Source organism: Tachypleus tridentatus, chromosome 9, assembly GCF_004210375.1.
Source record: "Tachypleus tridentatus isolate NWPU-2018 chromosome 9, ASM421037v1, whole genome shotgun sequence".
Lineage (NCBI taxonomy): Eukaryota > Metazoa > Arthropoda > Merostomata > Xiphosura > Limulidae > Tachypleus > Tachypleus tridentatus.
Window position 1 is genome coordinate 153,828,127 of NC_134833.1, and position 20,784 is coordinate 153,848,910.

At 34.2% G+C, this 20,784-nt stretch overlaps 2 protein-coding genes across 2 annotated transcripts in view; one reads left to right on the top strand and one right to left on the bottom strand.

The window, feature by feature from the left end:
- Positions 1–7,319, bottom strand: part of LOC143226694 (uncharacterized) — a 48,246-nt gene extending 40,927 nt beyond the window's left edge. Inside the window, exon 1 of the mRNA XM_076458015.1 lies at positions 6,891–7,319. Coding sequence (XP_076314130.1) covers positions 6,891–7,237 — 347 coding nt within the window. The 5' untranslated portion in view covers positions 7,238–7,319. The remainder of the gene's footprint in view (positions 1–6,890) is intronic.
- A 71-nt stretch (positions 7,320–7,390) lies between these two features.
- Positions 7,391–14,461, top strand: Rgl (Ral guanine nucleotide dissociation stimulator-like). The gene has a single exon (XM_076458013.1). It carries the CDS (start codon positions 7,882–7,884, stop codon positions 10,018–10,020), a length of 2,139 nt encoding a protein of 712 aa, XP_076314128.1. The 5' UTR covers positions 7,391–7,881; the 3' UTR covers positions 10,021–14,461.
- The last annotated feature ends 6,323 nt before the right edge of the window (positions 14,462–20,784 follow it).

The window sequence follows — 20,784 nt, forward strand, 5'->3', positions numbered from 1 at the left end:
CAACACCACAGTTTTAGATCAAAAAAGGCTTAAGACAAGGATCTATATTATCATCTTGTTTCTTAAACCGATACACAGAAAAAAATATTTAGAGAAATCGAATATATAAAGAGAGTAGTTATCGGTGGAATTTGCATCAACAACCTAAGATATGCAGATGACACAGCACTACTAACTCGAAGTGCATCAAATATATAAACGTTAGTAAACAAATTAGATGAAAAAGGAAAAAACTACCGAATGCAGATGAATACTAAAAAGATCAAATCAATGGTAGAAACTAAGAACCAACATGTACCTAAAATCAATCTAACTATAGAGTGAACATCAACTAAACAGATAAAAACTCTTACATATTTAGGATATACGAGCACTGAAGATGGTGAGAGTGATGTAGAAATTAAAAAACAACAACAATAGAAATAGCCAGGAATGCATTTAATATCACGTCAAGAATATTAACATCAAGAAACATTAACATAAGAACACGGATGAGACTAGCCAAATACTGCGTGTGGTCAGCTCTACTATATGGAGCTGAAATGTAGACAATATATAAATTTATTACTGAAAAGATTTAGGCATTTCAAATGTGAATATATAAGACAGTACAGAAAATATCTTGTACAAAACTTAAGACAAATGGACAAGGATTAGAATGATGAAAGCTAATCGAACACTATTGTCAGTTACCAAGAAAAGAAATTGTGAGTACCTTGGACATATAATTAAAAAAATAGAATACAAACACTGTTGCTAGAAGAATAAATTAAAGGGAAAAAGAGGAAGTGGAGATCAAGAAATATGTGAATGGATAGCATTAAAGAGTAGATAGAAAAAATATATATAGTAACAGTGTTATAATGGTAGAGAGAACACTGGCTCTCCTTGAGAGTCAACTTGCTTCGAGCAGATGACACATGACGAAGATAACTTGTGATAACACTGCAGAATCATTAACATTTGTATATAATTTTAGTGGATCTACAAGAGTTGATTGTGCTAATTCAAGAATAGTAGCTAATTCTTCCTTCAGTTTGTTGAATGTTTGTCTACAGTTAACAGTTCAACAAACCTTATTTGGTTTTTCAAACAAATTAGTTGTGAAATGGACAAAATGTGTTACAGAATTAATTTCCACGGTCCCCCACTGAGATAGCAGTAAGTCTACGGATTTACAACGCTAAAATCAGGAGTTTGATTTCCTTTGGTGAACACAGCAGATAGTCCAATATGGCTTTGCGATAAGAGAACACACAAACACATAATTTTTACGATTATAATATTAAGAGCTCAGCTCGAAAAAGCATCTAGCCTCATGCAAGATCCTTGGTGTTCATCAGTTCTTGATACATTCTCTCTCAGACTGCTGACTATGTGTTCCAGGAATTCACTTATTAACAGAAGGATTTTTTTCACTTATTGCGGTTCAATTTAAAGTTATCTTTCTTCAATCGATCCAAACTCTTCCTCAGCCCATTATAATCGTTGCTAGAGATTTTCTCATGTGATATTTTTGAATCCATGGAAATGAGTATGATGTTCCAAGGTATTTCAGAAACAGTGTCCTATGTTAGTAATTGAAACATATCAAGTGCACTAAATAATTATAAGGCATAAAAGTTGCCACAATCTGTTTCTTGTAGCAAACTCTTCTCTTTCTCTTTTCGTCAACTTACAATTTTCAGTTTCTGCTCTTTAGATTCAATGTTAAAAGTCAATTCTTGGTAATGTATCTTCATTCATTTTCCAGAAGTACTTGTGGAATATCGTGGGTCCGTCCTTCTTCTTCATAAGTACAACAGGTGATGTCCATAACACTCAGTCCTGTTCTCCTTTCTTCATGTTCTCTATGACATTGGTCAATTGTAATACCTCTACAGTTCTAGTTATGCAACTCTTGTAATTGAGGCGGTAAGCTGTCTTCATATGAAGATTTAACATCAGCCTAATTCTCATATCCTCATCTGTTATGACATCTATAATTTCGTCACGAGCCACCGAATCCATTATTTCACGTCAAGCTTCTACGTATAATAATTGGACAAGCCTCTTCAAATATTCCACATGTTCAGCTAAAGACTATTTTTCTTCCTACTATGCTGTGAAATTTTGTTTTGGATACTTTCTTCTAGCCTGTCACTCCAAATCTGTTGATAAGACAACTATCCAGTCCTCATAGTTATTACGGCTCTCAGCTAGAATATTGCTTAACTTCATCAAAGCCACGCCCATCAACAAAAAGAATACACCAAATATATTTCTCTAGAGTCTACTCCCCATTAGGAAGGTCATGAGAGTGATGAAATGTAGATGGAATATATCAACTCAGTAAATAATATTTAAGTAAATATCAACCTTACCTTTAATCATATATGTAACATTATTTTTAAGACCATTTAGTGGTGGTGGCGGTCTTTTTAATGACCAATAAGATGAGTAGCTTTTGTTTACTATTCTTCCAATTCATTTTCAAAGTTACTCTGAACTAAGTTTGACACTTCCCACGGTACCTATCCACGATAGTCCATTGGTTTCTCAAATGGTGTTGGACTGGCGAGTTAGGTTCTGGAGGCTGACTTAACATTGACATTAATGGAGTAGTCCAGAAAAGTCTTGTAGTTGTAAATGGCACTGAAACAGGACTATATCAACTAGGTACCACTATTCAATATCATATAGCAAGTAGTGCTTCAGGTTAAAATTCTGGAGTGGATGTGAAAAAGAGGTGTGGGTTATATGATATTTGCATTTATTAATTCATTTTCTCAATGTTTATTATTACGTGTTCGGTGTTCATTTCTGTCTTACTGATTTATTTTTGTCCTTCTTCAGTATTGTCCTAACACCCTCTTCAATCTTTTTGTTGTGATTCCTCTGTGCAAACAATAGTTTTGCCGATTTTGTTTTCAGTCAGATTTATTCTTGTTTTTATTTCTTCTTTGGACACCATGTTTTTTCTTTTAACTCTTCTCTAAAATTCCTATCTCCGAATTCATGATCTTTTTTTAAAACTTCTATAAATTTCTTCTCAGCATTCTTTTATTTTTCCTGCTCTCCTGTGGCATGTATGCAGACTTACAACGCTAAAAAAACTGGTTTCGATAACCGTGGTTGAAAGAGCCTAGATAGCCAATTATGTAGCTTAATTATAAATAAACAAAATATTTTTCCATCTGGTATTTCCGGTTTTCTGTCTCTTTCTTTTTGACCTTCTTTTAACGGTCTACCTCTGTTTTACTTGTTCTTTCCACTATTTCATCATAAACAAGTCTGGAATCTCACTTCATGTTTATGTTAATAACTTGAAATGTTAATCAAAGTTTTAATCTTTCTTCTCCATACTCTTTAAAATAACTGTCTTTTTTATTTCTTTCTACCTTTTTTGTTAAGCACTAAACTACACAATTAGCTATCTATGCAGTGCAGGCCACGAGTATCGAAACTCGGTTTTTAGGATCATAAGCCTTCAGATTTGCCATAGGCCACTAAAGGTGGCTTTGCTGTCTCTTTCTGTTTGTCCTTTTTTTACTACTATTTCATTATCTTCAACAAAGTTTCGATTTCGCTTAATAAAAGCGATTTTATTTTCACCAAAATAATTCCACTTGTGACACCAAAGTTATAAGGTGCTCTATAATTGAGTGATACCACTATTACCGTACCATCTGCAACTGAAACACTTTCATAGACTGCTTCAACTAAGACATTACAAACTTTAGTTCTAAAGTTTAGCTGACCAATTCAATATTAGCCAATCTAAAAACCAGCAGGGAAAATGCAATGGGAGTCATAGCAAGTAAAGTATGAAATCATTTCTAGAATGAACAAGTGCAACAGTGAACAAATGCGAACCGTCTTGCTGTCCTTCTAGAAAGACAAGCTTTGACAAACTTCCATATCCATTCAATTGAGAGTTGTAATAGTGACCAAGTATTGGTAACCACTTTGTCTAATAGAAATGGAGAGTCAAACCAGAAAGAATTAATTAGAACAAAGTTCCAGAAAAAGGTACAGGGGAAGGAGAAACATTAACTGAACTTGAAAAAAAATTTATCCACCAATCCTAACAGATGCTCTTTGTTAAACAATGGGCTGGTTAGCATGCCATCAGGCTGTAGCTATTATGACAAACGAAGATATGAAAATTATACTGAAACATTGTAGGTTTTTTTTTCTCTAAAGATAGCCCTATAGTTAGCGATGAAATAATAATGCATCAAAGTTGCAGATAAACAGGACGTCCGGTGATAAAAAAGGATAAACACCATCCCTTCTATATTATATGGCTCCCAAAAGAAAACTCACCCAAACGACTTCGTAAATGGATAATTTAGCGTAGCAATTATTTTACTTTTTGTTTAAGTTCTACGGACTTTACAATCCAGGAAAGGGAGATTGTTTTGTTCTATATATTTCTGACATTGTTTGCTTCTAGAGGGAGCGATAGATGATTCATTATGACAATAAGCTTGAGAAGTTACGATAAGCCTAGAACATTTGGAACATTCTAATAATGTGATATAAACTCTTGTTTAAAAGATATCACGTAAAGTTCTAGTATAATCTAACGTAGATCATTTAATGGCATTCTGTAAAGCACTGATTAAATTGAAGATGTGTTGTTTCAACAGTGATTATAACGAGTGAATCTGTGCTTGCTAGTAGTACACTACTTTGTACAAAGAAATTAATTTTTTGTGTTGTGTGGTACAGTTAGGGTAATTGAATACTCAGACTTAAACGTTGCAAGTGTTTGAGCTCCAATAACAATAAAAAAGGAATAAGTTAGCTTTTTTTTATGAAAGTGAGTTAATGTTGTATTATTTTTATTTTATAATTTCAAAGAATCCACAAAAAAAAGACTCAAAGCAATAATTTTAAATTAGAAAAATATAAACATAATATTACAGGTGTTGTTTTGCAATTGAGAATTTCATAAAAATACGTGTTTAATAAATGTTATATAACAACTAAATTGAACGCAAACAGCAAATGTTGCTTCTTGTTTCTCTTAATCTGTGTTGATGCATATGAAAATCCTTCTCTACGCATTAGCCAATTCTGTCATAACAAACGATTTAAGTAAACCAGCTTGGTAACTAAGGTAACACTTTATTAACGACAAGAAAAAATATTATACAGCATTTTCAAGTCAGATTGTGGTGTCCCATAATGTAGTAGGAATGGTCGTTTGGTGCCTCTGGAGTTTTACCATTATGTTTAAAAATATTAAGATCTGTATAATGTAAGGGAGGTTATGCCACTTGTTAGCCATCAGTTTGTATGGGCACTTCACTGTCAGCAAGTGAGTGTCACATGCAACCACTGCTGACCTCCTCAGTTTTAAACATTCTATTTCACTGTATAAATTACCTACACCAGTAATGACGGAAAAAAGCATCAGGTCATAACAATTATACAAGTATCTGTTTCACCTAAAATGGCCTTATCCTACTTCAAGTTGTGAGCACAGACACAGGGCCAAACTGGTATAAACTTATAGTTGCTAAGCGATATCACAAGCAAGCTTTACCGTAAGAAAAATATTAGTCCATGGTTATATCCTCTCAATATCTGGTTAATAATAACACTTTAACTCTATATAAGGAACACCTGCATGAAAATTTGATATCTCATCTCAATATATCTTATCCCAGATATATTCCAAGTTAATTATGAAAGGGTAAAATTTAGTTTATTTCAACTGTAATATAGATATGTGCAAGCATATTACGTTTTCTATCTGCTTTAGTATGTTTTTTGTTTATTTAGCCTAGACGTTGTAATGATGGCAACGTGTGATCCAGGAAGTCACTGAGACAGCTTTGTTCTATTTGTTTTGCTCCTGTATTCTTTATAGTAAGTAATGTCCATTCAACCCGAGAAATGATTCAGTAACATATAGTTCATTAGTTTGGTTTTGGGTGATTTTAGAGAAAAGCCATACCGGGGTATCTGCTGTGTCAACTGCGGGGAATCGAGCCTCAGATTTTTAGCATTCTAAATTTGTACACGTACCTTTATCACACCAGGGGACTATATAGTTTAAATGGTGTATTTCTTTTATTAATTAAATACTATGAAATAGACGTACGAATAGCCAATTAAACTGCACATGGTTAACCAATTATATCATACACTGCGAGGTATTTTAAATATTAGGTCTACGAAGTTATAAAGTAAATCTTGATGTATATCTATTAAACCCGAAAGAAATTAGTTTATTAGCATATATAGATTTATTATATAGACATGTCGATATAATAAATCAAGATGCTGATATGAAGCATTGACATATCGCGTGCACAATATATTACATCAGATCTGACGTCTTGTATTACACTGCAGAATATATAAATTTTCATTAACTATTTTTTTAAAACTGATCCTTGTAATTCTGTGGTAAATCTGCGGGCGTAAAACGCTAAAAAATCGGGATTCACACTTCATGATAAGCATAACATAACAACCCAAGTGTGTATTGTGTATCTGTAGGCCTAATAACAAACGACAAAAAGGAACGAGTTTTAGAAGCTCCGTCACAATTAATTATACACAAAACAAAGTTGCATGTAATTTAAGGAAATTATAAAAATATGATAAATAAACTTTCATTAATAGGTACACTGTATAAAATAATTACGAGAAATAAGTCACATTCAAAAATTGATGTAGGTGCTGAAGTAGACAGCATTACAATCTTGGATATGTAATAAAGTTTAAAATCACTAAATTACAACTTTACGTTACCACTCTTGCAATGGTGCTATGCTGTGGTAGTTTTAACTGTATTCATAGACTAAATTTTCTAGGAATAATAAACAATAAATAACTAATTTCATAATAAGTGTTAAATTTAGATTTTTCGGAAGTTTAAACATTCGTACCTGAAATTTCCTGTATTTTCTTTTTCAGGACAGATACAGAAAAACCAAACCAGGATAAAAGCAAACACAAAAGATGTTACGATGGTAAAATTACAAAACGTGCAAGTTGAAGATGAACCCCACTCGGTGAATACTGTTTTGTCAGACAGGAAATCTTGTTCTTCAAAATAAAAGCTGTTACTCGAATTTTTTACTTTAAAGATAACTAAGTTTGCATACAAAGGGCAGTTTCCCATAAAGTCTTTTTCAACATTCGAAAAACTTAGAACAGCTGAAAGAGACACGACCATAGCCACTAAATATAATATGCTATGAATTAATTTCCATTTATGACATCGTAAGATCATGTTAGCTGTTTTCGGTATCTAATGTAATAAATGATCACTACAAAAGTAATGTTGGAAATATCATGTGCCTTTTTTACTTTCCTAGGTAATAGTTGTTATACACCTACTTATGTTTATAGCGTCATCTATTGATTGACTGCAAAATAACTTTTCATACATCATTTGAGCTACATATAGAAAATGTGTTGTGAATGTAGGTTATTTTCATTGATAAGAAATGTTTAAAATTATAGAGTAAAAAGTTTTTCTGAGGTATGTAACTGTTTCTGGAAAAAAAAAAGAGTCTGAGAAAAGAAGAGAATAAATAAAAACAAGAGAATTGGACATATTATCTCGTCCAAAGGAGGCATAATCGGCAATACGGAAATACGTAGATGCATGGAGGTGGGTGGTGTATGTGGTTTCCGTGGTGAATTATGTATATAAGAATGTGGTTTGTGTATGAGATCTATCACACGAAATAATTTGAGTTATTAGTGACTAAGCTTACTTTCTTTTCTTTTTTTATGAAAGTCTGTTACTATTCGGTTGTTCTCATGTGTAAATCTGAGTCTTGGTTGTGTTATCGTAGGACGAAATCAAGGTGTTTGTAGCCCAAGGCTTTTAAAAACAGCTTTTAAATACGTGGCTGAGTGTTTGTAGGAATGAACCCACTAAGCCTAACGGAGGGACAGCAACCTTCCTGGCGACTGTGGGGAGAGGAAAAGACAGATCAAGCAGTATATAGTATTTATCTGAAAAAAGTTCGATATCATCCAGGTTTAACAGACGACACTAATCTGGAAACTGATGAAATAATAGCTCATCTCGAATGGGAAACAGTCCAGGTTCGTTTGATTAAAGCAGGGACATTGAAGAAACTAGTTGAAAGTTTAGCTACAGAATCTGGTGAGCTTGAGTCAACTTACGTAAATATTTTCCTAGCAACATATCGGACATTTGCTAATACTCGACAGGTACTTACTTTACTTCTTGAAAGGTACTGGCAGCTCACAAAAAATGAGGTGAACATGAAGGAGGATATTCGTCATTTGCATTGCAGAACAATCATTCACGTTTTACATGTTTGGTTAGATACATATCCAGAAGATTTCAATGAACCTCCAGAGTTTTACACCCTACAGCAGCTCCTTGAGTTTGGAATGTCTGTTAATCCTGAAGGTGCTTTACATTGCCATTCGTTAGAAAAACTACAAAAATATAAAGATCAGAAGGAACAGAAAGATGATGAAATTGTTAATCATTGGTGTAGCTTACTTAGCAAGCAACATATCAGCTGTGAATCTGTTTTGCCATATAACTTTTTGGAGATTCCTGAAGATCATTTTGCTTCTCAGCTGACCTGGATGGATGCAACACTTTTCAAGAAGTTGATTTCCTACCAGTGTCTTGGGTCAGCGTGGTCACGTCGTGATAGGGATTCGGGGTGTGAAGTTATACCTTCCTCTGTCATGGCAACTGTGGATCAGTTCAATGCAGTCCTCTTGCGTGTATTAACAACAGTCTTACGTGACCCAGATATGAAGTTAGGGGAACGAGCAAAAATTGTATCAAAATGGATTGAAGTTGCACAGGAGTTGCGTTTTCTTAAAAATTTTTCTTCCCTCAAAGCAATTATATCAGCCCTTCAAAGTAATGCTGTTCATCGGTTAAAGAAAGTTTGGTTAGCTATACCAAGAGAAAAATTTGAATTGTTTACAGAGTTAGCAAGAATATTCTCAGAAGAAAACAATTATAACACCTGTCGAAACCTTTTACAGAGAGAGGGGTCTGCCAAGTTTGTTTCTGCTGTTGGACAAGAAGATCATCAACTCCAGAAAGCTTTGCAGAAACAGATGTTGTCTGGAAGTTGTGGACCCATGCAGGGAACTATCCCATACCTTGGAACTTTTCTTACAGATCTCACCATGATTGACAGTGCTATTCCTGACGCCACCAACGAGGGCTTGATCAACTTCGACAAACATCGTAAAGAGTTTGAAGTTTTAGCACATATCCGATTATTGCAAAGTGCTGCCAATAACTATAATATTGTGCCCGATGTTCGTTTCTTTGCCTGGTTTGATTCAGTTCCCGTGATTAATGAAAACAGCTCGTATGAGTTATCATGTATCATTGAACCCCGTTATGCTCACGGTGGATCTGAAAAAAAATTCTTTGTGAAAAATACGAGAACTCGCAATTCACCATGCCACAAGAAGACCCATTCGACTTCATCGACATCGACTTCATCGTCAAACAGTGTCTTCTGTGACCAGAGTGCCAGCGATGTCAGCATGGTCAGCTTGTGTTTAGCAGACAGCAAAGTGTGCTTGTCATGTTCCAGCTTATCCTTAACTTCTCTGACCCAGTCAAACTCTCCAGGATCACTAACAGAGTTATCGACAGTTGGTTTATTGAGTCCGAAGTCCACGGAGTTTTATATAATTCGTGTAAGCCTGAGCCAACCGGGTAAAACCGAGGAAGAAGGCATTAATGTATACAAGAGTATAATGTTAAGTAACCAGGACCACACGAAGGAAGTCATACAGAATGCCATGATAAAGCATGGGATATCGGGCTCGCCGGAAGACTACAGTCTTGCCCAACTTCTTCCAGATGGAGAGATTGTTTTCCCTTATTCAGCGAATGTATTCTACGCTGTGAATACGCAGTACGACTTGAACTTTATTCTCCGGCCTAAAATCAATCCAGAATTTTCTTCTAACACTTTAAAGAAAAAATCTAAAAAGGGAATACAGAAGTTTCGTTCGTTTGTTGATAGTGTTGCAAGTCACGTGTGACTCGACAGCTTTAGTTTGTTTCTAATGTGGTTCATCCACAAAATGACAAAAAGGCATCCAGACATTAGACTTTTCATAGTACGAAACCGAAGTAGGTACCATCACATAGTCTGTTATATTGTCATTATTTTTGTGAGGACATTTTTTGTTGCAACATTACTTAGAGCTGTCATCTGTAGTTAAAAATAAAGTTAATTTTTTTTACTCAGCTTTTTTTGGCACATAACGTATTAAAAAGGAATGCCTGAAATTTGTGCTGAAATTAAAGGACTCGGGTGCTTTAGATATAAGTTGTAATAAGCTCACTTTAAAATTTAAATTTTGATTTTGCTCAAGAAATTTAAACTGAACCATCTCTCATATGGTTTATCATTATCATGTATATTAGGTATGTATGTTAATTTTCTAGAAATCAGTGTATAATGTTTAGTACCTCTTTGTTAGGATGTACAAAATATTTTCTTTTTTGTTAAAAATATGTTATTTAATTTTTGAGAAAATTTATTTTGAGAGTAACACCCATCTTAAGCTGACAGATAAAATGTTTACAAACAACTAAAGTAATTCCACCTTTCAACTTGTAAATGTATTTGTTGCTAGGCCCTCATCAGTATTATTTGTACACACTATTTATAATGTTACACATAAATATTTGTTACAATGAATTAGACTAAAACGGTCATTTGGCACATGTTTTGTTCAGGGTTGTTAAACTACCCCTTCTGCGTGTGATATCTTCAGCTTGCATCTATGAACTGTCAGCCTTAAATTAAAAATGTACAAATATATTGAGGTCAAGGCACTATTTGTTGCATTAACAACTTACATTAGCATAAGTTCTTGTAAATATATATTAAAATGCATGTTTCTATTTCTGAGTAATATTTAACTATTTGAAATTTTATGCAAAGCAGCGTGAGAAACTTTATGAATGTTTCATTTTATTTCATTTGTGGAAAATAAAACTATTTATTTCATTAATTTTATCATCAAAATCACTTCACTGCTTGTAGCATTTCAACATCCATGTGATGTGCAACATCTCCCTGAATTGCACAATTCGGAGTGATAAGCTTGTGAAAAGTGCAGTGTATATGGCATTTGTTTGTGTTTTGTCATTATTTTGTTTGTCTAGAAACATGACCACTTCAGTAATTGTAAGAACTTTGTATTATACATATCTTGTAAGGATTTTCATATAATTACCACTTGGATGAAGTGATATAAAAATGGATGTCTTTTCTGTAGACAGCTTAATGGTAAGCTACAGTTTATAGATTTATAAATGTGTGATAAAATGTGCTTTGAGAACTAAGTGGATCCACAACTGTAAGAAACAAAAACGGTGACTTAAGGCTTATAACATGGTGCACTTTTAGATATATCTGTATTTTGACCTAAGCCACTTGCTTGAACACTGTTTTGATGGTATTAGAGACGTATTCAATTAAAATAACAGGTGCAAGGCTTAAGAAAATGTTGTTCATTTGAAGCATTATGTTATTTACCTTGTTATATGTCCTGCTGTTTCATGCATCCTATTGTATTTAATAATTGAACATATATAGGTAAGCATCAGAAAACATTGATATTAACAGCTTTGCTAGACTTACACACTTAGAATCTGCTCTAAATGTGATAACAAATCTATTGAAACTGTTTAGAAGACACTCTTGTAAGGTTTCTATGACCTTTGGGTGTTTTTTTTTCTCAGAAGGCCATTCATATTTTTGTCCAGGAAAGACCACTGTGTTGACATATTGCCACTAAACTGAACTTGCTGTTCAGTGATGTGGTTTAGTTTTAATGGCTTTTGAGTTTTAAACAGTGACCTTCCATGTTTTTAAAAGTAATTCTGTAAATATTTCATTTCTCAGACATATTGATGTAAGAGATTGTGACAGTTTTGTGTCTTGTTTTAAATCAATATAACAAATAATAATGTTGATTATAAAACATAGAAATATTCGAGTAACATATTGCATGTAGTTTTCAACTTATTTATGAGATTATGTATTAAATATGGACCGAATTTTTTAATTGCTTTTAGTAATGGTTTATAAATATTGTACATTATAATGTGTCTGTAATTAACTTATATATTTTTAAACACACATTTTATTTGATCGTTAAGTAACAGTATTATAAATGTTTTTTTGTGTTGGGGGTAACTGTTTTCATGATCTTGTATACAGAAACAATTAATGTGTGGTTTTAAATAGCTTTCTCATACACAAATAAATATAAATTTCACATAGGTGTGTAATTCGTGTGTTGCATCTTAGTTTTCATTAGTACTTACTTGAACGTGATATTAAGCAGGGATGTAGAATGTTTTAAAAAAAATATTTCTGTTTGTTATTACTGACCGACACCCACTTCATTATCTTATATTAAACCTGCTAAAATTTTGTAATGTTTAATTTTGAAAGTTCTTTTGGATGTGTTGTCCTTCAGAAATTTTATTAGTTTTGGGGGATCCTTTCCATTTCCAGTTTTATTAGTTTTGGAGTTTCTATTTTTATTGGTTTTGTAGTAACGACCCTTTCCAGTTTTATTGGTTTTGGAGTAACAACCCCTTCAGTTTTCTTAGTTTTGGTGTGATGAACACTACTTTTGCCTAAGGTACATCATTTTGTTTGACTTGCATCAGTAGAGTGTACTAGTCTAGAAACTTGACATCTTTCTGATGTTATGTCTAAAATGGTAATCATAATAATTTCTTTGTTTTTGTACATAGACTTGGTTGTTTTGTTCATGAAATATTTGCATTTTGTTTTACTTTATAAGAGACAAAACCATCAATTGAAATATCTTCACATGTTAATCAAACCCATCTATCACAAAGCAATTCCAGTTAATATCACTATTTTGTTAGCTGTGATTCTGTACATGGGCTGTTCTTCCATTTTTCAGTTTACAGGCTGCACAAAAATGTTACAAATGTTTAACTTCCATGAAGATCTTCAAAAAAAATATTACCACCTCATATTACACAATAATGTTCTCAAATATTTTAGCATAGGAACATATCAAAGGATGTGTGTATACACACATATATATATTGCTTCAGTCTTGTACATCGTATGAACCATTAGAATAAATTTGTGGTTTCGTTGAACATTTATACATGTATGTTTGATAAAAATTGTTCTAGTTATGATTCTGAAATGTGTCTTACTGAAAATTATTGGTGTTATTTTGTGTTAACATTTGGTACATTGCTTGGAACTTGTGGATACAGCTTATAACATTAGTGTGATAACTTAATCACATGGTAAATATACTAGTAAGGTATTTAATCCATATAAATCTTTTAAAATGGCATTTGTATTATGAGGACTAACAAATGTTTTTTTTTTTTTTACAATTATTTGACAAAGATGGATTTTTTTTGTCGCTGTGATAAACTATATACTATTTCCCATGTATATTATGCTAAATTTGATCATAAATTTTTTTATTATTATCCTGAATGACTTGGAAAAACACATTTACTGTCTCACTGGTGGTTGAGCTTACTTCATTGTACAGTCGATTTGTAGTTCTGATGTGTTTGTCCTTCTATTAGCTAGTAAAACAAAAAAATGTACAACTGTTTTTCAAATGCTCTTGAATTACGATTTACAAACTTTTAGATCTTGCTCGATTGTGATGCAAGTGGTTTTGTAGCAGAAATATCTGTAAGTGTTTGGATATAATCTTAATATATTCATGTAGATTGTACTGTGTATATTTGAATTGCATAAGGTAGTAAAAAATAGTCATTACAAAACAAAGTTCAGAAGGGCAGTAATATTTCTTTTCAGGTGCAAATTTAAGAGTTGAAGGTTTTATCGTATTATCTAAAATATACATCTTGTTTCTTTTATGAGCATGAAATGTACATTGGTAGGGTTTGGTATCTGTTTATATTGTTTTGTGGTGTATATAAAATAAACTGATTGTGTCTGATTAAAAAAAAAAAACAATTACATAAGCTTCCTTTTTCTTCACAAGAAGAAAATACCACAGAAATAACTTAAGGTTTACAATATTTTAATGTTTTTCATCCATTAATGTTTTGAAATGCATTTCAATATTAATGGTATGTATATACTGATATACACATTTATACAAATATTCTTGTTCATTTTGTAAGCTTCTGACTTACTGTTTATATTTTATAAATTATTATATTAATTTCCTTTTTGACCACAAGGGGTGGGAATACATACAAGTTGTTTTTAAAAACATATTTTGTACAGTAATTTATATTAACTTTATGTTGTTTATTTTTACCCCTATGTAGTTAATTAAAAGCATATAATATGATTTAATATTTCTTTATTCAATTATTATTTAGGTCTGTTCTTTGTTTCTTGTTTTATACTGGAAAGTTTTAGCAGTGTCATCTATATGTGATGTATGTGATAAGAAATAAAAGGATTTATATCCTTTATCTTGTTCATTTCCATAGTTCTGTACTGAGTCATACAAATATGGACAATAATAGTATACAGTATGTTGTATCCCTTGAGTTTATGTAAGGATACCCAAGTGATGAAATTGCTTTCTAATCATTATTACTAGAATCATTTAAAGAGTTTACTCAATGGCCTCTGCTTATTACTTCATACATTTTTTGTTCTGATTTATTTAGGTAACTTGCTTTTATTAGAAGTTAATGTCATTGATTCATTTCTCATTGAGCACTGTCAAATCACCCATTGGATAAGTACTGTTGGTTTGTTCTTTCACATTGTAGTTATTCATGTTTTCAGGTTTTTTTAGTTTACTAATAAACAAGTAATCAAGCATTCACTCCAAAAAGGATGGTAATTTATTAAATAACCAAAGGGTTAAATATACTCTTCAAAACAAGAAATGCAAAAGGGATATTTTTGTTATTTTAAAGAGAAATATATGTAATAACCTTACAAGCTCAGAGTATGTGATGTTACACGTGTTAAGGCACTGATTGTCAGACCAAAATGACAATAAAAGTTGTGCACCTTGAAAACATCGGATTTTTCGCCAAAACGCATGCGTGTCCAATAAATTTGTTTGAGAGATCTGCATGTTATGCAAGTGCAACATGTGCAAAATCCATATAAAAGTGACGGGTTCTCGGTTTCCGTAGCTCAGTGTTAAGCCACCGACACGCAATACAGTTATGCCAAGACTGACTGAAGCACAACGCAACAACGCCATTGGTCACTTGGAAGCAGGCGAATCTCGATCAGATGTTGCCAGAGCTGTGAATGTCCACCCAAGTACCATCACAAGGCTATGGAATCATCACCAACAACATGGATCAACTCGTGATTGTCCACGATCTGGCAGACCTCGTGTGACCACGCCCGCACAAGATTGCAACATCCGGTTACATCACCTTCGGGATAGGACCACCACTGCGACGTCTACTGCCTCAACCATACCAGGCCTGCGTAGGATTTTCGATCACACCGTACGCAACAGTCGACGAGATTCTTATGCCCCATGTGCAACCTATCATGGTGAACGTCAACGACGTTTTTCAACATGACAACGCCCATCCTCACACAGCCCGACTCACCACTGTCTTCTTGAGACACCACAACATCAACATTCTTCCCTGGCCCTCCAGATCACCAGATTTAAACCCCATCGAACATCTTTGGGACGAGTTGGACCGACGTCTATGACAGCGACAACCTCAACCGTAGACTCTACCTCAGCTTGCAGCAGCTTTGCAGGCTGAGTGGACAGCCATTCCACAGGATGTGATTCGTCATCTCATCGCTTCCATGGGCAGGAGATGCCAAGCAGTTATTGATGCTCACGGGGGGCATACTCATTATTGACGATGAGTGATGTCAAACTTCACCTAGTGAGCGTGGACTTCGCCTTTGCAGACTTTAGATGTTCAGCAGTGAATGTGCAAAGTTTCACACATGTCATATAGAACTACCTGGAATAAACTTGTTAACAATTTGCCTCATATTTTGCCTTTCGTGTTTCTTGTTTTGAAGAGTATATTACCATGAATATTGAATTGGCCTAATTTTTACAATGTTTAGGGCAGAATCATGGATGTGTGCCAAGTATGGCATTTGGAATCTGGGCCAGTGGAAGTCCATACCATTTTAGTGGAAAAGGTTGCCCCTAGAAGTTGATTGTTTGAGACATTTCTGCAATGAAACTGTCAAGAGTGATAGATTGGCTTAGGTTTGGAGAGTGGTAGTTCCTTAACCTTCATGGCATAGCTTGGCTTAGGTTTGGAGAGTGGTAGTTCCTTAACCTTCATGGCATAGCTTGGCTTAGGTTTGGAGAGTGGTAGTTTCTTAGGTTTGGAGAGTGGTAGTTTCCTAACCTTTGTGGCATAGCTTGGCTTAGGTTTGGAGAGTGATAGTTCCTTAACCTTCATGGCATAGCTTAGCTTAGGTTTGGAGAGTGATAGTTTCTTAACCTTCATGGCATAGCTTAGCTTAGGTTTGGAGAGTGGTTGTTCCTTAACCTTCATGGCATAGCTTGGCTTAGGTTTGGAGAGTGGTAGTTTCCTAACCTTTGTGGCATAGCTTGGCTTAGGCTTGGAGAGTGGTAGTTCCTTAACCTTCATGGCATAGCTTGGCTTAGGTTTGGAGAGTGGTAGTTCTCTAACCTTTATGGCATTGTTTTGTGACATGGGCTGAATGCATATGAGATCCATCTGGTCATTGGTCAATAACTGTGAAGTATTGAATAAGAGTGACCATCAGTTGTGGTTATATTGCTTCCCAAATAACATACAAACTATAAAAAATATGGCATATTTTATCATGGCATTCAAGGAAATTATCCAAACCTAGGTGTGCCCACTATCAAAGAATTATGTAAATTTGAATTTGAAAATATTACATTTTCTCAAAGAGGGTAACAGTGTAGCAAAATATGTGAAGGTCACAGGATTTGCCACATGATGCAACTCAGAGTGAGATATGCCATCATAGTACTTGCTGTGAAACTTAAGTTCTAATGGTATTGGGTCAACATCAACCTTCACAGTATGAAGGGTCTGCTCTGTTCCTGAACTGGAAAATATGTTGTTTGATTTTGCTCTGTCACCCTACTCACAACAATAAGTGGTTTTACAAGTGACTTGGTAATTTTTTTATTACTTCCTTCTCGTTGTTCTAGAGTTACTTCGTGAAAATATGGATAATTTCCGGACCGCTATCGTTGGTGGTATGACCGTTTGCATTATTTGGTTTTTAGTGAGTTCCTGTATTTATGCATTAGGGTTATATATATATATATGGCGTCATGAAGGTGGTCCATTTGTATTCTCAAACGGTCCGTATACCTATTGTTAGGCCCCCCCAGTGGCTCAGTAGTATGTCTGCGGACTTACAACGCTAAAAACCAGGTTTTGATACCTGTGGTGGGCAGAGCACAGATAGCCCATTGTGTAGCTTTCTGCTTAATTCAAAACAACAACAACCTATTGTAAGATTTTTGGGACTGTAAGTTAAAAAAATAAGCTAAAGAAGTCATTATGCGTACGAAATTAAACTCTACAGGAAATATAACTGTATACACACACACACGTTTTTCGTAGTAGAAACGCAAGTGATACACGTACAAGAAAGTGTTACAAACAATAAGTAATATTACGTATGTAGTGAGTTTATTAACTAATATTTTCGCATAAAACTCAGTCGTATAATACACTATTAGTCTATATATAAACCTTTGCTTTACACGGTATTACATCTTGTTTTCATGCTGCTGTTTATTAATGTACGATCGTGGAGTATTATTTTAAATATGTCGTATTATTCCCCACAATTCAGCCTGGTATATTGCTTCTAAAGTAGGGACGGTTAGCGCCGATAGCCCTCGAGTAGCTGTACACGAAATTCATAACAATATCAATTACTGGCGTCTCAGTTACCCCTAGTGGCTCAGCGACATGTCTGCGGACTTATTACGCTAAAAACCGGGCAGAGCACAGATAGCCCATTGTGTAGCTTTGTGCTTAAATCAAAACAACAACAGCATCTCAAGTCCAGTATTATACAAAATATGGGCTAGATCATTGACCTTTTGTAAATTATTTATTTCACATGTATTTTAGTTATGATACTTTCATTGTGAATTCTACAACATATACTGTGATGTAAATGTCTTATGTTTATATTACAATTGCCACAAAACATGTGTTGCATAAACTTATATAAATATGGTTTCGGCCATTTACCTGTTTCTTGTATCCAGTCCGGACAAAGAGCTCTGGTTTGTTTGTTATTCAATTTCGCGCAAAACTACACGACGGCTTTCGGCGCTAGCCGTCCCTAATTTAGCAGTGCAAAAGTATAGGGTAGGCAGCTAGTCATAACCACCCACCACCAACTCTTGGGTTACTCTTTTACCAATGAATAGTGGAATTGACCGTCACATTATAACGCCCACATGGCTGAAATGACGAGCATGTTTGGTGTGAGGGATTTGAACCCGTGACCTTCGGATTACGAGTCAAGTGTCTTATCCACCTGGCCATGCCGAGCCGAAGAGCTCTGGATTCAGCGAAACGCGTTGTTAACAGTAGATATAATGAATATAGTGTGATTGGAAGACTATTACTAGTGACAATGCAAATTCGAATTCTAAAATTATTGAGATGTATGAATAGAAAAAGATCAGACACTAGAGAGCATTTGGGGTGGGAGAAAACATTCAACAGGGTGGATGGGTGTATAAGTTAGGTGGTGGAAACCTCTAGTTTCTGATTTTTTCCTCCCCATATCCCAACAATTTTAAAATACAATTTTTAAAAAAACAATTAGCATCGAGAATAGCGCCATCTTTTGCTTAACATGCGTATTGAGCTATATTAAACAATTTGTATTATTGCATATATTTTGAGCTGTAACCAGTGGTGGGGTTCAAAAATTTTAACAACAGGTTCTATCTCGCTTTACGCACCCTCATTTTTTGCAATGAAAAATAATAACAAAAATGTCTTAATGAAATAATTTATTTAGCATGCTTTGAATATTTCCAAATCGCCACTTCAGGCCAGGTGGGTCAAAGCGTTCGACTCGTAATCCGAGGGTCGCGGGTTCAAATTTTGAAAGACACTTCATAACACCCTCATGGCTGAAGGGGCGAGTATGTTGGGTGAAACGGAGAATCGAGCACCCTAACCATCAGGCTACGCCAAACAAGACGAAGAACATAGCGTTTAAAATACAATAGGCCTAACACTAATGTCTTATAACAATTAGGCACGACATAGCCAGGTGATCAATGTACTCGACTCGTAATCTGAGAGTGGCGAGTTCGATTCTTCCTCACACCAAACATGCTCGCTTTTTCAGCCGTGGGAGCGTTAAAAGTGACGGTCAATCCCACTATTCGTTGGTAAAAGTAGCCCAAGAGTTGTCGGTTGGTAGTGATAACTAGCTGCCTTCCGTCTAGTCTTTCACTGCTAAATTAGGGATGGATAGCGCAGATAACCCTCGAGTAGCTTTGCGCGAAAATTCAAAACAAACCAAAATTCTCTTATTTAAATATCCTGGTATTCTAAGTCTGTTATTTTTATATAGCGCTGTTTCCGATAAAAACAATTGTATTTGTTTCTTTGACAATGTCTTCAATGCCATATTTCTTGGAAGAACGTGCATCTTGAAGGTGACATGTTGAAGTATGAATTTCCATTGAATGAATTGTCTTGTAAGGTATGAAATTAATTCTAGAGGTAGTGGTGAGATTTGTTGTTGTTGTTTCTTTCTTTTACGACTGTTCTGAATGTCTGAAAGTAATCTTTTGATTTAATGGCCTTGGTTATTTTTCTATAAAATCAGTGGAAATATTTTTGCAAATATCGGATAAGGAATTTTGTTTGTTACTGTTGTCAGGTTCTGTTGTGTTTTAGCTTGTGTTTCGTTTATCATCTATTATTTAACTTGTTTTGGTTGGTGGTACATTCTGGTTGGTATGTGGTTCACTTGTTCGTTTTTCTAAATAGTTTACTTTTTGTAATTTTCATGATTCATTAATTTATCTTTTTCATATTTGTTTTTGAAAATTAAATAAAATCGATTTATTAGAAGAACAGATAAAGTGCTCGAAATGTATGAAAGAAAATAAATATTTACGATATATTTAACTGCTTCGTTAATATATATTGAAACTTCTAACATTCATTCTCTAAAAGTTTGTTTATTTTTGGAATTTCGCATAAAGCTACATTCCCCAAAAGAGAAATTACATGTTGAAAAGTTAAATTAATTTTAGTTTTTAAATGCTAATATAATTTTATTGTTTATTTCATTAACCCTAAAGCTGCACAAAGGCTTACCTATGATAGCTCATGCAAAAATCTAACTTCGAATTATGCCATTATAAGCCCTTAAACTTACCTCTGAGCGACTGGAATGCAACAAAATTTTAGAAATATTTTTCATTTGATTTTTCTAAATTTTACAAGTAAAGTTACATAAAATTTAGTTGCGTACAGCTGTCCCTAGTTTCAACGTACAGACAGAAATAGAACAATCACTCAGCAGTACCTACCCAGTACTAACTAATGTTTAATTTGATTAAGTAATGGAATTTGACCGTAACTCCAATCGGCCTCAAAGGTCGCATTCTTAAAAATGTTTAATTTAACGTCTCGGTTTTAATGCCCTTTCGAAAACAGTTTATATATATGACTTTCCGTAAAAAATAAAGTTAGCTGACGTACAAAGAGAATACCTATTTTGAGTGATTTTAGAAATAGCAGAGTGAATCTGTGTTAGTTATTGCACTGCTTTGTAC